Source organism: Pseudophryne corroboree, assembly GCF_028390025.1.
Source record: "Pseudophryne corroboree isolate aPseCor3 chromosome 10 unlocalized genomic scaffold, aPseCor3.hap2 SUPER_10_unloc_2, whole genome shotgun sequence".
NCBI classification, from domain to species: Eukaryota; Metazoa; Chordata; class Amphibia; order Anura; family Myobatrachidae; genus Pseudophryne; species Pseudophryne corroboree.
The window spans coordinates 431,338-448,068 of record NW_026967473.1 but is presented as its reverse complement, the minus strand read 5'-3'; the positions used below and the strand labels follow the sequence as shown (position 1 = coordinate 448,068).

The window sequence follows — 16,731 nt, the reverse complement described above, 5'->3', positions numbered from 1 at the left end:
TCTACTATGAAATAACAGCAAATCTCTTTTTGCACTTTCTATCAACTATAAAACTTGGCAAACAGGAATAGTGATATACGAAATTTGAAAAAGAAATGCAGATAAATGTATGCGTGCGTGTATACGCAAGACAGAAGAGAAATAAAACAGTTTTAAAAGACACAAGCGTTTTGTTCTTACTTCCGGTTCCCGGATTCCTTCAGCACTCTTTATCTAAGCGAAGCAGACGCTTATCCCGTCAGCACTGCGAGACAACCTCCCACCCTTTGCTGGGGGGATAATGTCTGCTGATCTACCTAGTGCAGATATGAGAAGGATAGGACGAGTCCCCAATTGACAATGTTAAATTCCTTAGTCGTATAAACAACCCTTTATGAAGTCTAAGAACACTGTACGCTGTTTGCTTAAGAAGTACCGTAATGGTACGCTAGTTGCGTAACGATCGCTCAGCCGTAGGCGAGACGCTCAAGCGTCACGTTCGCTCACGGCCCAGTGATCACAGGACACGTTATTGGCTATGACTAGAGTAATGATTCGCTATGGCGTAGCGGACGCTCGAGACCACGAGGAGATCACCAGCGGCGCAGACGCTCACAACGCTATACCTTTATGTCTAAACCTTATACCAATGAAATACACGGAATACCTTAATGTGAATACAGGGTGTAAGTGCAACCTTGTGTAACCTGACTAACTACAAAGCTGCTTGAGCGTCACCGACGCTCAAGTGAACACTTAACACTATAGGAAATACACAGATACTGGTTTAGGGTCCAAAGCCTATTAACTGTATTATATCTAGTATACTTGTAAAAAGGGGATAACAGTACAAATGATACACTACAATATAACAAAGACTTCCTAACCAAAATACAATACTATCTAATACAATACAATACTAGTCTAGGGGAGATACGAGAGAAAGAGAAGGGAAAGAGAGAGAGAGAGAGACGGAGAGAGATGAGAGAAATTGGCTCACAGAAAGACAATGATTACGGAGAGAAACTTACGCACAAGGGTAAACGATCGCATGCGCCTGGACATCCAGCACCCGATTTTCAGCAATGAGAACCGTTGAAGAGTGAGAGCTGGATGTGGTCGGCCTGCCTATTTATGCCCCACACACAATGCAATCTCATAGTCCCTACAATCCCATTGTCCATTGGATGAAGGAATTCGACCCTGTATCACAACAAAAGGTCATAGGTTGATTCATACAGGTGGGCTGTGACGATTTCCAACAGCTCAGGTGGGTGGGAAACTAGGTTTCCCGCCGCATACCTGAGTATGTGTAAATAATAGAAATGGACATAAACTTCTTATGTCCATAACTATTCGCACGAGCGATTAATACGCTCCAAACCAACACCGGAATATTGCTAATTAAATACTCTTCCGATGGGTACCAAACACTGCTGTATGATTCCTGTTAGACCCTTCGTACAATACAAAGAGGGATTACTTTAAACAGGGACCTTCTATATTAACCAAACTTTCAGAAACTATCAAAGGGATCATGATCTATAAACTACATTAATTGTGAAAATATGTAACGAATGAGTCGCACGCTACGACTACATAAACTCTACCGTAAATACGCATACCGCGCCTGCGAGTGCACGCTATTGCGGGTATGCGCCTTCACGGGAGAGCGTACGCATGCGCAGCACGGACCAGTGTGCGGTGCAAATATGGCAACGTGTATGGGGATATTTTTCTGACTTTGACAGTAGGATAAGGCAGGACTGGGGCTGGTGAACGGGATACGCACAGCACAGAGCCGGTCAGTGCAGGATAAGGCAGGACTGGGGCTGGTGTACGGGATACGCACAGCACAGGGCCGGTCAGTGTAGGATAAGGCAGGACTGGGGCTGGTGTACGGGATACGCACAGCACAGAGCCGGTCAGTGCAGGACTGGGGCTGGTGTACGGGATACGCACAGCACAGAGCCTGTCAGTGCAGGATAAGGCAGGACTGGGGCTGGTGTACGGGATACGCACAGCACAGAGCCGGTCAGTGTAGGATAAGGCAGGACTGGGGCTGGTGTACGGGATACGCACAGCACAGAGCCGGTCAGTGTAGGATAAGGCAGGACTGGGGCTGGTGTACGGGATACGCACAGCACAGAGCCGGTCAGTGCAGGACTGGGGCTGGTGTACGGGATACGCACAGCACAGAGCCTGTCAGTGCAGGATAAGGCAGGACTGGGGCTGGTGTACGGGATACGCACAGCACAGAGCCGGTCAGTGTAGGATAAGGCAGGACTGGGGCTGGTGTACGGGATACGCACAGCACAGAGCCGGTCAGTGCAGGATAAGGCAGGACTGGGGCTGGTGTACGGGATACGCACAGCACAGAGCCGGTCAGTGCAGGATAAGGCAGGACTGGGTCTGGTGTACGGGATACGCACAGCACAGAGCCGGTCAGTGTAGGATAAGGCAGGACTGGGGCTGGTGTACGGGATACGCACAGCACAGAGCCGGTCAGTGTAGGATAATGCAGGACTGGGGCTGGTGTTCGGGATACGCACAGCACAGAGCCGGTCAGTGTAGGATAAGGCAGGACTGGGGCTGGTGTACGGGATACGCACAGCACAAAGCCGGTCAGTGCAGGATAAGGCAGGACTGGGGCTGGTGTACGGGATACGCACAGCACAGAGCCGGTCAGTGTAGGATAAGGCAGGACTGGGGCTGGTGTACGGGATACGCACAGCACAGGGCCGGTCAGTGTAGGATAAGGCAGGACTGGGGCTGGTGTACGGGATACGCACAGCACAGAGCCGGTCAGTGTAGGATAAGGCAGGACTGGGGCTGGTGTACGGGATACGCACAGCACAGAGCCGGTCAGTGCAGGATAAGGCAGGACTGGGGCTGGTGTACAGGATACGCACAGCACAGAGCCTGTCAGTGCAGGATAAGGCAGGACTGGGGCTGGTGTACGGGATACGCACAGCACAGAGCCGGTCAGTGTAGGATAAGGCAGGACTGGGGCTGGTGTACGGGATACGCACAGCACAGAGCCGGTCAGTGCAGGATAAGGCAGGACTGGGGCTGGTGTACGGGATACGCACAGCACAGAGCCGGTCAGTGCAGGATAAGGCAGGACTGGGGCTGGTGTACGGGATACGCACAGCACAGAGCCGGTCAGTGGCAGGATAAGGCAGGACTGGGGCTGGTGTACGAGATACGCACAGCACAGAGCCGGTCAGTGTAGGATAAGGCAGGACTGGGGCTGGTGTACGGGATACGCACAGCACAGAGCCGGTCAGTGTAGGATAAGGCAGGACTGGGGCTGGTGTACGGGATACGCACAGCACAGAGCCGGTCAGTGGCAGGATAAGGCAGGACTGGGGCTGGTGTACGGGATACGCACAGCACAGAGCCGGTCAGTGTAGGATAAGGCAGGACTGGGGCTGGTGTACGGGATACGCACAGCACAGAGCCGGTCAGTGTAGGATAAGGCAGGACTGGGGCTGGTGTACGGGATACGCACAGCACAGAGCCGGTCAGTGCAGGATAAGGCAGGACTGGGGCTGGTGTACGGGATACGCACAGCACAGGGCCGGTCAGTGTAGGATAAGGCAGGACTGGGGCTGGTGTACGGGATACGCACAGCACAGGGCCGGTCAGTGCAGGATAAGGCAGGACTGGGGCTGGTGTACGGGATACGCACAGCACAGAGCCTGTCAGTGCAGGATAAGGCAGGACTGGGGCTGGTGTACGGGATACGCACAGCACAGAGCCGGTCAGTGTAGGATAAGGCAGGACTGGGGCTGGTGTACAGGATACGCACAGCACAGAGCCTGTCAGTGCAGGATAAGGCAGGACTGGGGCTGGTGTACGGGATACGCACAGCACAGAGCCGGTCAGTGTAGGATAAGGCAGGACTGGGGCTGGTGTACGGGATACGCACAGCACAGAGCCGGTCAGTGCAGGATAAGGCAGGACTGGGGCTGGTGTACGGGATACGCACAGCACAGAGCCGGTCAGTGCAGGATAAGGCAGGACTGGGGCTGGTGTACGGGATACGCACAGCACAGAGCCGGTCAGTGGCAGGATAAGGCAGGACTGGGGCTGGTGTACGAGATACGCACAGCACAGAGCCGGTCAGTGTAGGATAAGGCAGGACTGGGGCTGGTGTACGGGATACGCACAGCACAGAGCCGGTCAGTGTAGGATAAGGCAGGACTGGGGCTGGTGTACGGGATACGCACAGCACAGAGCCGGTCAGTGGCAGGATAAGGCAGGACTGGGGCTGGTGTACGGGATACGCACAGCACAGAGCCGGTCAGTGTAGGATAAGGCAGGACTGGGGCTGGTGTACGGGATACGCACAGCACAGAGCCGGTCAGTGTAGGATAAGGCAGGACTGGGGCTGGTGTACGGGATACGCACAGCACAGAGCCGGTCAGTGCAGGATAAGGCAGGACTGGGGCTGGTGTACGGGATACGCACAGCACAGGGCCGGTCAGTGTAGGATAAGGCAGGACTGGGGCTGGTGTACGGGATACGCACAGCACAGGGCCGGTCAGTGCAGGATAAGGCAGGACTGGGGCTGGTGTACGGGATACGCACAGCACAGAGCCGGTCAGTGTAGGATAAGGCAGGACTGGGGCTGGTGTACGGGATACGCACAGCACAGAGCCGGTCAGTGTAGGATAAGGCAGGACTGGGGCTGGTGTACGGGATACGCACAGCACAGAGCCGGTCAGTGCAGGATAAGGCAGGACTGGGGCTGGTGTACGGGATACGCACAGCACAGAGCCGGTCGGTGCAGGATAAGGCAGGACTGGGGCTGGTGTACGGGATACGCACAGCACAGAGCCTGTCAGTGCAGGATAAGGCAGGACTGGGGCTGGTGTACGGGATACGCACAGCACAGAGCCGGTCAGTGTAGGATAAGGCAGGACTGGGGCTGGTGTACGGGATACGCACAGCACAGAGCCGGTCAGATTACATGTAACATATAAAGCACGTGTAAAGCGTTTTACATGTTACCATGGGAGCTCAGTCACACAGATGAATGTTACGCAGCCTGTATATAGCAGGTGATGTATAGGACTCGGATACAGCCGGTTTTACCTTCATTCTGTCTGTTCCTGTGTTATAAGTGAGATTGGTGGTTTGTTCTTAGCGTGTCCGGGTTGGACGTGGAGTGACGTATTTTCCATCTGTAGTATCTAGCGGGGTTTGTCCGGCTGACTCCTCCCCATAGTGATAGCCTGTAGTTACATGAAGGCGTGCACACGTGTCCTTTCTTCTGTTCTGTGTAGGCAGCTTTTATATGATGTGATGTTTCATCCAACAGGCGCTGATTTATCCGCTCACCGTGGCCTCCAAATCCACAACCAGTGCACGACACAACGCAGCCAACAAGATCCTGAAGAACATGTGTGAGCACAGCAACACTCTGGTCCAGCAAGCTGTGATGGTACGTGTCCCCATGTTATCTTACTGAGTGCGTGCAGTATTATTCACATTGTGTCCAGCAAGCTATGATGGTACGTGTCCCCATGTTATCTTACTGAGTGCGTACAGTATTATTCACATTGTGTCCAGCAAGCTGTGATGGTACGTGTCCCCATGTTATCTTACTGAGTGCGTGCAGTATTATTCACATTGTGTCCAGCAAGCTATGATGGTACGTGTCCCCATGATATCTTACTGAGTGCGTACAGTATTATTCACATTGTGTCCAGCAAGCTATGATGGTACGTGTCCCCATGATATCTTACTGAGTGCGTACAGTATTATTCACATCGTGTCCAGCAAGCTGTGATGGTACGTGTCCCCATGATATCTTACTGAGTGCGTACAGTATTATTCACATTGTGTCCAGCAAGCTGTGATGGTACGTGCCCCTATGATATCTTACTGAGTGCGTACAGTATTATTCACATTGTGTCCAGCAAGCTATGATGGTACGTGTCCCCATGATATCTTACTGAGTGCGTACAGTATTATTCACATTGTGTCCAGCAAGCTATGATGGTACGTGTCCCCATGTTATCTTACTGAGTGCGTGCAGTATTATTCACATTGTGTCCAGCAAGCTATGATGGTACGTGTCCCCATGTTATCTTACTGAGTGCGTACAGTATTATTCACATTGTGTCCAGCAAGCTATGATGGTACGTGTCCCCATGATATCTTACTGAGTGCGTACAGTATTATTCACATTGTGTCCAGCAAGCTATGATGGTACGTGTCCCCATGATATCTTACTGAGTGCGTACAGTATTATTCACATTGTGTCCAGCAAGCTATGATGGTACGTGTCCCCATGATATCTTACTGAGTGCGTACAGTATTATTCACATTGTGACCAGCAAGCTGTGATGGTACGTGTCCCCATGATATCTTACTGAGTGCGTACAGTATTATTCACATTGTGTCCAGCAAGCTGTGATGGTACGTGTCCCCATGATATCTTACTGAGTGCGTACAGTATTATTCACATTGTGTCCAGCAAGCTGTGATGGTACGTGTCCCCATGATATCTTACTGAGTGCGTACAGTATTATTCACATTGTGACCAGCAAGCTATGATGGTACGTGTCCCCATGATATCTTACTGAGTGCGTACAGTATTATTCACATTGTGTCCAGCAAGCTGTGATGGTACGTGTCCCCATGTTATCTTACTGAGCGCGTGCAGTATTATTCACATTGTGTCCAGCAAGCTGTGATGGTACGTGTCCCCATGATATCTTACTGAGTGCGTACAGTATTATTCACATTGTGTCCAGCAAGCTGTGATGGTACGTGTCCCCATGATATCTTACTGAGTGCGTGCAGTATTATTCACATTGTGTCCAGCAAGCTATGATGGTACGTGTCCCCATGTTATCTTACTGAGTGCGTGCAGTATTATTCACATTGTGTCCAGCAAGCTGTGATGGTACGTGTCCCCATGTTATCTTACTGAGTGCGTGCAGTATTATTCACATTGTGTCCAGCAAGCTGTGATGGTACGTGTCCCCATGATATCTTACTGAGTGCGTACAGTATTATTCACATTGTGTCCAGCAAGCTGTGATGGTACGTGTCCCCATGATATCTTACTGAGTGCGTGCAGTATTATTCACATTGTGTCCAGCAAGCTATGATGGTACGTGTCCCCATGTTATCTTACTGAGTGCGTGCAGTATTATTCACATTGTGTCCAGCAAGCTGTGATGGTACGTGTCCCCATGTTATCTTACTGAGTGCGTGCAGTATTATTCACATTGTGTCCAGCAAGCTGTGATGGTACGTGTCCCCATGATATCTTACTGAGTGCGTACAGTATTATTCACATTGTGTCCAGCAAGCTGTGATGGTACGTGTCCCCATGATATCTTACTGAGTGCGTGCAGTATTATTCACATTGTGTCCAGCAAGCTATGATGGTACGTGTCCCCATGTTATCTTACTGAGTGCGTGCAGTATTATTCACATTGTGTCCAGCAAGCTGTGATGGTACGTGTCCCCATGATATCTTACTGAGTGCGTGCAGTATTATTCACATTGTGTCCAGCAAGCTATGATGGTACGTGTCCCCATGATATCTTACTGAGTGCGTACAGTATTATTCACATTGTGTCCAGCAAGCTGTGATGGTACGTGCCCCCATGATATCTTACTGAGTGCGTACAGTATAATTCACATTGTGTCCAGCAAGCTATGATGGTACGTGTCCCCATGATATCTTACTGAGTGCGTACAGTATTATTCACATTGTGTCCAGCAAGCTGTGATGGTACGTGCCCCCATGATATCTTACTGAGTGCGTGCAGTATTATTCACATTGTGTCCAGCAAGCTGTGATGGTACGTGCCCCCATGATATCTTACTGAGTGCGTGCAGTATAATTCACATTGTGTCCAGCAAGCTATGATGATACGTGTCCCCATGATATCTTACTGAGTGCGTACAGTATTATTCACATTGTGTCCAGCAAGCTGTGATGGTACGTGCCCCCATGATATCTTACTGAGTGCGTACAGTATTATTCACATTGTGTCCAGCAAGCTATGATGGTACGTGTCCCCATGATATCTTACTGAGTGCGTACAGTATTATTCACATTGTGTCCAGCAAGCTGTGATGGTACGTGTCCCCATGATATCTTACTGAGTGCGTGCAGTATTATTCACATTGTATCCAGCAAGCTATGATGGTACGTGTCCCCATGATATCTTACTGAGTGCGTACAGTATTATTCACATTGTGTCCAGCAAGCTATGATGGTACGTGTCCCCATGATATCTTACTGAGTGCGTGCTGTATTATTCACATTGTGTCCAGCAAGCTATGATGGTACGTGCCCCCATGATATCTTACTGAGTGCGTGCTGTATTATTCACATTGTGTCCAGCAAGCTATGATGGTACGTGTCCCCATGATATCTTACTGAGTGCTTACAGTATTATTCACATTGTGTCCAGCAAGCTGTGATGGTACGTGTCCCCATGATATCTTACTGAGTGCGTGCAGTATTATTCACATTGTATCCAGCAAGCTATGATGGTACGTGTCCCCATGATATCTTACTGAGTGCGTGCTGTATTATTCACATTGTGTCCAGCAAGCTGTGATGGTACGTGCCCCCATGATATCTTACTGAGTGCGTGCTGTATTATTCACATTGTGTCCAGCAAGCTGTGATGGTACGTGCCCCCATGATATCTTACTGAGTGCGTGCTGTATTATTCACATTGTGTCCAGCAAGCTATGATGGTACGTGTCCCCATGATATCTTACTGAGTGCTTACAGTATTATTCACATTGTGTCCAGCAAGCTGTGATGGTACGTGTCCCCATGATATCTTACTGAGTGCGTGCAGTATTATTCACATTGTATCCAGCAAGCTATGATGGTACGTGTCCCCATGATATCTTACTGAGTGCGTACAGTATTATTCACATTGTGTCCAGCAAGCTATGATGGTACGTGTCCCCATGATATCTTACTGAGTGCTTACAGTATTATTCACATTGTGTCCAGCAAGCTGTGATGGTACGTGTCCCCATGATATCTTACTGAGTGCTTACAGTATTATTCACATTGTGTCCAGCAAGCTGTGATGGTACGTGTCCCCATGATATCTTACTGAGTGCGTACAGTATTATTCACATTGTGTCCAGCAAGCTGTGATGGTACGTGCCCCTATGATATCTTACTGAGTGCGTACAGTATTATTCACAGTGTGTCCAGCAAGCTGTGATGGTACGTGTCCCCATGATATCTTACTGAGTGCGTACAGTATTATTCACATTGTGTCCAGCAAGCTGTGATGGTACGTGTCCCCATGATATCTTACTGAGTGCGTACAGTATTATTCACATTGTGTCCAGCAAGCTGTGATGGTACGTGTCCCCATGATATCTTACTGAGTGCGTACAGTATTATTCACATTGTGTCCAGCAAGCTATGATGGTACGTGTCCCCATGTTATCTTACTGAGTGCGTACATTATTATTCACATTGTGTCCAGCAAGCTATGATGGTACGTGTCCCCATGTTATCTTACTGAGTGCGTACAGTATTATTCACATTGTGTCCAGCAAGCTATGATGGTACGTGCCCCTATGATATCTTACTGAGTGCGTACAGTATTATTCACAGTGTGTCCAGCAAGCTATGATGGTACGTGTCCCCATGATATCTTACTGAGTGCGTGCAGTATTATTCACAGTGTGTCCAGCAAGCTATGATGGTACGTGCCCCTATGATATCTTACTGAGTGCGTACAGTATTATTCACAGTGTGTCCAGCAAGCTATGATGGTACGTGCCCCCATGATATCTTACTGAGTGCGTGCAGTATTGTTCACATTGTGTCCAGCAAGCTGTGATGGTACGTGTCCCCATGATATCTTACTGAGTGCGTGCAGTATTGTTCACATTGTGTCCAGCAAGCTATGATGGTACGTGTCCCCATGATATCTTACTGAGTGCGTGCAGTATTGTTCACATTGTGTCCAGCAAGCTATGATGGTACGTGTCCCCATGTTATCTTACTGAGTGCGTACAGTATTATTCACATTGTGTCCAGCAAGCTGTAATGGTACGTGCCCCTATGTTATCTTACTGAGTGCGTACAGTATTATTCACATTGTGTCCAGCAAGCTGTGATGGTACGTGTCCCCATGTTATCTTACTGAGTGCGTACAGTATTATTCACATTGTGTCCAGCAAGCTGTAATGGTACGTGCCCCTATGATATCTTACTGAGTGCGTACAGTATTATTCACATTGTGTCCAGCAAGCTATGATGGTACGTGTCCCCATGTTATCTTACTGAGTGCGTACAGTATTATTCACATTGTGTCCAGCAAGCTGTGATGGTACGTGCCCCCATGTTATCTTACTGAGTGCGTGCAGTATTATTCACATTGTGTCCAGCAAGCTGTGATGGTACGTGTCCCCATGATATCTTACTGAGTGCGTGCAGTATTATTCACATTGTGTCCAGCAAGCTGTAATGGTACGTGTCCCCATGATATCTTACTGAGTGCGTACAGTATTATTCACATTGTGTCCAGCAAGCTGTGATGGTACGTGCCCCCATGATATCTTACTGAGTGCGTACAGTATTATTCACATTGTGTCCAGCAAGCTGTGATGGTACGTGTCCCCATGATATCTTACTGAGTGCTTACAGTATTATTCACATTGTGTCCAGCAAGCTATGATGGTACGTGTCCCCATGTTATCTTACTGAGTGCGTGCAGTATTATTCACATTGTGTCCAGCAAGCTGTGATGGTACGTGCCCCCATGTTATCTTACTGAGTGCGTACAGTATTATTCACATTGTGTCCAGCAAGCTGTGATGGTACGTGCCCCCATGTTATCTTACTGAGTGCGTGCAGTATTATTCACATTGTGTCCAGCAAGCTGTGATGGTACGTGCCCCCATGATATCTTACTGAGTGCGTACAGTATTATTCACAGTGTGTCCAGCAAGCTATGATGGTACGTGTCCCCATGATATCTTACTGAGTGCGTACAGTATTATTCACATTGTGTCCAGCAAGCTGTGATGGTACGTGTCCCCATGATATCTTACTGAGTGCGTACATTATTATTCACATTGTGTCCAGCAAGCTATGATGGTACGTGTCCCCATGATATCTTACTGAGTGCGTGCAGTATTATTCACATTGTGTCCAGCAAGCTATGATGGTACGTGCCCCTATGATATCTTACTGAGTGCGTACAGTATTATTCACATTGTGTCCAGCAAGCTATGATGGTACGTGTCCCCTATGATATCTTACTGAGTGCGTGCAGTATTATTCACATTGTGTCCAGCAAGCTATGATGGTACGTGTCCCCATGTTATCTTACTGAGTGCGTACAGTATTATTCACATTGTGTCCAGCAAGCTATGATGGTACGTGTCCCCATGATATCTTACTGAGTGCGTACAGTATTATTCACATTGTGTCCAGCAAGCTATGATGGTACGTGTCCCCATGTTATCTTACTGAGTGCGTGCAGTATTATTCACATTGTGTCCAGCAAGCTGTGATGGTACGTGTCCCCATGTTATCTTACTGAGTGCGTACAGTATTATTCACATTGTGTCCAGCAAGCTGTGATGGTACGTGTCCCCATGTTATCTTACTGAGTGCTTACAGTATTATTCACATTGTGTCCAGCAAGCTGTGATGGTACGTGTCCCCATGTTATCTTACTGAGTGCGTGCAGTATTATTCACATTGTGTCCAGCAAGCTATGATGGTACGTGTCCCCATGTTATCTTACTGAGTGCTTACAGTATTATTCACATTGTGTCCAGCAAGCTATGATGGTACGTGTCCCCATGATATCTTACTGAGTGCGTGCATTGTGTCCAGCAAGCTGTGATGGTACGTGTCCCCATGTTATCTTACTGAGTGCGTGCAGTATTATTCACATTGTGTCCAGCAAGCTATGATGGTACGTGTCCCCATGTTATCTTACTGAGTGCGTACAGTATTATTCACATTGTGTCCAGCAAGCTGTGATGGTACGTGTCCCCATGTTATCTTACTGAGTGCGTGCAGTATAATTCACATTGTGTCCAGCAAGCTATGATGGTACGTGTCCCCATGATATCTTACTGAGTGCGTATAGTATTATTCACATTGTGTCCAGCAAGCTATGATGGTACGTGCCCCCATGTTATCTTACTGAGTGCGTACAGTATTATTCACATTGTGTCCAGCAAGCTATGATGGTACGTGTCCCCATGATATCTTACTGAGTGCGTATAGTATTATTCACATTGTGTCCAGCAAGCTGTGATGGTACGTGCCCCCATGATATCTTACTGAGTGCGTACAGTATTATTCACATTGTGTCCAGCAAGCTATGATGGTACGTGTCCCCATGTTATCTTACTGAGTGCGTGCAGTATAATTCACATTGTGTCCAGCAAGCTGTGATGGTACGTGTCCCCATGATATCTTACTGAGTGCGTACAGTATTATTCACATTGTGTCCAGCAAGCTATGATGGTACGTGTCCCCATGTTATCTTACTGAGTGCGTGCAGTATAATTCACATTGTGTCCAGCAAGCTGTGATGGTACGTGTCCCCATGATATCTTACTGAGTGCGTACAGTATTATTCACATTGTGTCCAGCAAGCTATGATGGTACGTGTCCCCATGTTATCTTACTGAGTGCGTGCAGTATTATTCACATTGTGTCCAGCAAGCTGTGATGGTACGTGTCCCCATGATATCTTACTGAGTGCGTGCAGTATTATTCACATTGTGTCCAGCAAGCTATAATGGTACGTGTCCCCATGATATCTTCCTGAGTGCGTACAGTATTATTCACATTGTGTCCAGCAAGCTATGATGGTACGTGTCCCCATGTTATCTTACTGAGTGCGTGCAGTATTATTCACATTGTGTCCAGCAAGCTATGATGGTACGTGTCCCCATGATATCTTACTGAGTGCGTACAGTATTATTCACATTGTGTCCAGCAAGCTATGATGGTACGTGCCCCCATGATATCTTACTGAGTGCGTGCAGTATTATTCACATTGTGTCCAGCAAGCTATGATGGTACGTGTCCCCATGTTATCTTACTGAGTGCGTGCAGTATTATTCACATTGTGTCCAGCAAGCTATGATGGTACGTGTCCCCATGATATCTTACTGAGTGCGTGCATTGTGTCCAGCAAGCTGTGATGGTACGTGTCCCCATGTTATCTTACTGAGTGCGTGCAGTATTATTCACATTGTGTCCAGCAAGCTATGATGGTACGTGTCCCCATGATATCTTACTGAGTGCGTGCATTGTGTCCAGCAAGCTGTGATGGTACGTGTCCCCATGTTATCTTACTGAGTGCGTGCAGTATTATTCACATTGTGTCCAGCAAGCTATGATGGTACGTGTCCCCATGTTATCTTACTGAGTGCGTGCATTGTGTCCAGCAAGCTGTGATGGTACGTGTCCCCATGTTATCTTACTGAGTGCGTGCAGTATTATTCACATTGTGTCCAGCAAGCTATGATGGTACGTGTCCCCATGATATCTTACTGAGTGCGTGCATTGTGTCCAGCAAGCTGTGATGGTACGTGTCCCCATGTTATCTTACTGAGTGCGTGCAGTATTATTCACATTGTGTCCAGCAAGCTGTGATGGTACGTGTCCCCATGTTATCTTACTGAGTGCGTGCAGTATAATTCACATTGTGTCCAGCAAGCTATGATGGTACGTGTCCCCATGATATCTTACTGAGTGCGTACAGTATTATTCACATTGTGTCCAGCAAGCTATGATGGTACGTGTCCCCATGTTATCTTACTGAGTGCGTGCAGTATTATTCACATTGTGTCCAGCAAGCTATGATGGTACGTGTCCCCATGATATCTTACTGAGTGCGTACAGTATTATTCACATTGTGTCCAGCAAGCTATGATGGTACGTGCCCCCATGATATCTTACTGAGTGCGTACAGTATTATTCACATTGTGTCCAGCAAGCTATGATGGTACGTGCCCCCATGTTATCTTACTGAGTGCGTGCAGTATTATTCACATTGTGTCCAGCAAGCTATGATGGTACGTGTCCCCATGATATCTTACTGAGTGCGTGCAGTATTATTCACATTGTGTCCAGCAAGCTGTGATGGTACGTGTCCCCATGTTATCTTACTGAGTGCGTACAGTATTATTCACATTGTGTCCAGCAAGCTGTGATGGTACGTGCCCCCATGTTATCTTACTGAGTGCTTACAGTATTATTCACATTGTGTCCAGCAAGCTATGATGGTACGTGTCCCCATGTTATCTTACTGAGTGCGTACAGTATTATTCACATTGTGTCCAGCAAGCTATGATGGTACGTGCCCCCATGTTATCTTACTGAGTGCGTATAGTATTATTCACATTGTGTCCAGCAAGCTGTGATGGTACGTGTCCCCATGTTATCTTACTGAGTGCGTACAGTATTATTCACATTGTGTCCAGCAAGCTATGATGGTACGTGTCCCCATGTTATCTTACTGAGTGCGTATAGTATTATTCACATTGTGTCCAGCAAGCTGTGATGGTACGTGTCCCCATGTTATCTTACTGAGTGCGTATAGTATTATTCACATTGTGTCCAGCAAGCTGTGATGGTACGTGTCCCCATGTTATCTTACTGAGTGCGTATAGTATTATTCACATTGTGTCCAGCAAGCTATGATGGTACGTGTCCCCATGTTATCTTACTGAGTGCGTACAGTATTATTCACATTGTGTCCAGCAAGCTATGATGGTACGTGTCCCCATGATATGTTACTGAGTGCGTACAGTATTATTCACATTGTGTCCAGCAAGCTATGATGGTACGTGTCCCTATGATATCTTACTGAGTGCGTACAGTATTATTCACATTGTGTCCAGCAAGCTGTGATGGTACGTGTCCCCATGTTATCTTACTGAGTGCGTACAGTATTATTCACATTGTGTCCAGCAAGCTGTGATGGTACGTGTCCCCATAATATCTTACTGAGTGCGTGCAGTATTATTCACATTGTGTCCAGCAAGCTATGATGGTACGTGTCCCCATGATATCTTACTGAGTGCGTACAGTATTATTCACATTGTGTCCAGCAAGCTGTGATGGTACGTGTCCCCATGATATCTTACTGAGTGCGTGCAGTATTATTCACATTGTGTCCAGCAAGCTATGATGGTACGTGTCCCCATGATATCTTACTGAGTGCGTGCAGTATTATTCACATTGTGTCCAGCAAGCTATGATGGTACGTGTCCCCATGATATCTTACTGAGTGCGTGCAGTATTATTCACATTGTGTCCAGCAAGCTATGATGGTACGTGTCCCCATGTTATCTTACTGAGTGCGTACAGTATTATTCACATTGTGTCCAGCAAGCTATGATGGTACGTGTCCCCATGTTATCTTACTGAGTGCGTACAGTATTATTCACATTGTGTCCAGCAAGCTGTGATGGTACGTGTCCCCATGATATCTTACTGAGTGCGTGCAGTATTATTCACATTGTGTCCAGCAAGCTGTGATGGTACGTGCCCCTATGATATCTTACTGAGTGCGTACAGTATTATTCACATTGTGTCCAGCAAGCTATGATGGTACGTGTCCCCATGTTATCTTACTGAGTGTGTACAGTATTATTCACATTGTGTCCAGCAAGCTGTGATGGTACGTGTCCCCATGATATCTTACTGAGTGCGTGCAGTATTATTCACATTGTGTCCAGCAAGCTATGATGGTACGTGTCCCCATGATATCTTACTGAGTGCGTACATTATTATTCACATTGTGTCCAGCAAGCTATGATGGTACGTGTCCCCATGTTATCTTACTGAGTGCGTACAGTATTATTCACATTGTGTCCAGCAAGCTGTGATGGTACGTGTCCCCATGTTATCTTCCTGAGTGCGTGCAGTATTATTCACATTGTGTCCAGCAAGCTATGATGGTACGTGTCCCCATGATATCTTACTGAGTGCGTGCAGTATTATTCACATTGTGTCCAGCAAGCTATGATGGTACGTGTCCCCATGATATCTTACTGAGTGCGTGCAGTATTATTCACATTGTGTCCAGCAAGCTGTGATGGTACGTGTCCCCATGTTATCTTACTGAGTGCGTACAGTATTATTCACATTGTGTCCAGCAAGCTGTGATGGTACGTGTCCCCATGTTATCTTACTGAGTGCGTACAGTATTATTCACATTGTGTCCAGCAAGCTGTGATGGTACGTGTCCCCATGATATCTTACTGAGTGCGTGCAGTATTATTCACATTGTGTCCAGCAAGCTATGATGGTACGTGTCCCCATGATATCTTACTGAGTGCGTGCAGTATTATTCACATTGTGTCCAGCAAGCTATGATGGTACGTGTCCCCATGATATCTTACTGAGTGCGTGCAGTATTATTCACATTGTGTCCAGCAAGCTATGATGGTACGTGTCCCCATGATATCTTACTGAGTGCGTGCAGTATTATTCACATTGTGTCCAGCAAGCTATGATGGTACGTGTCCCCATGTTATCTTACTGAGTGCGTACAGTATTATTCACATTGTGTCCAGCAAGCTATGATGGTACGTGTCCCCATGTTATCTTACTGAGTGCGTACAGTATTATTCACATTGTGTCCAGCAAGCTGTGATGGTACGTGTCCCCATGATATCTTACTGAGTGCGTGCAGTATTATTCACATTGTGTCCAGCAAGCTGTGATGGTACGTGCCCCTATGATAT

General features: G+C 47.4%; 1 protein-coding gene across 5 annotated transcripts in view; it reads left to right on the top strand.

Annotated features, from left to right (window-relative positions):
• The window catches only part of MTOR (mechanistic target of rapamycin kinase), a 634,684-nt gene that overhangs the window by 500,914 nt on the left and 117,039 nt on the right, over window positions 1-16,731 (top strand). For all 5 annotated transcript variants that reach the window (XM_063948692.1, XM_063948690.1, XM_063948689.1 and 2 more), the window contains exon 45: window positions 5,309-5,431. In XM_063948692.1, the coding sequence (XP_063804762.1) occupies window positions 5,309-5,431 (123 nt within the window). The remainder of the gene's footprint in view (window positions 1-5,308; window positions 5,432-16,731) is intronic.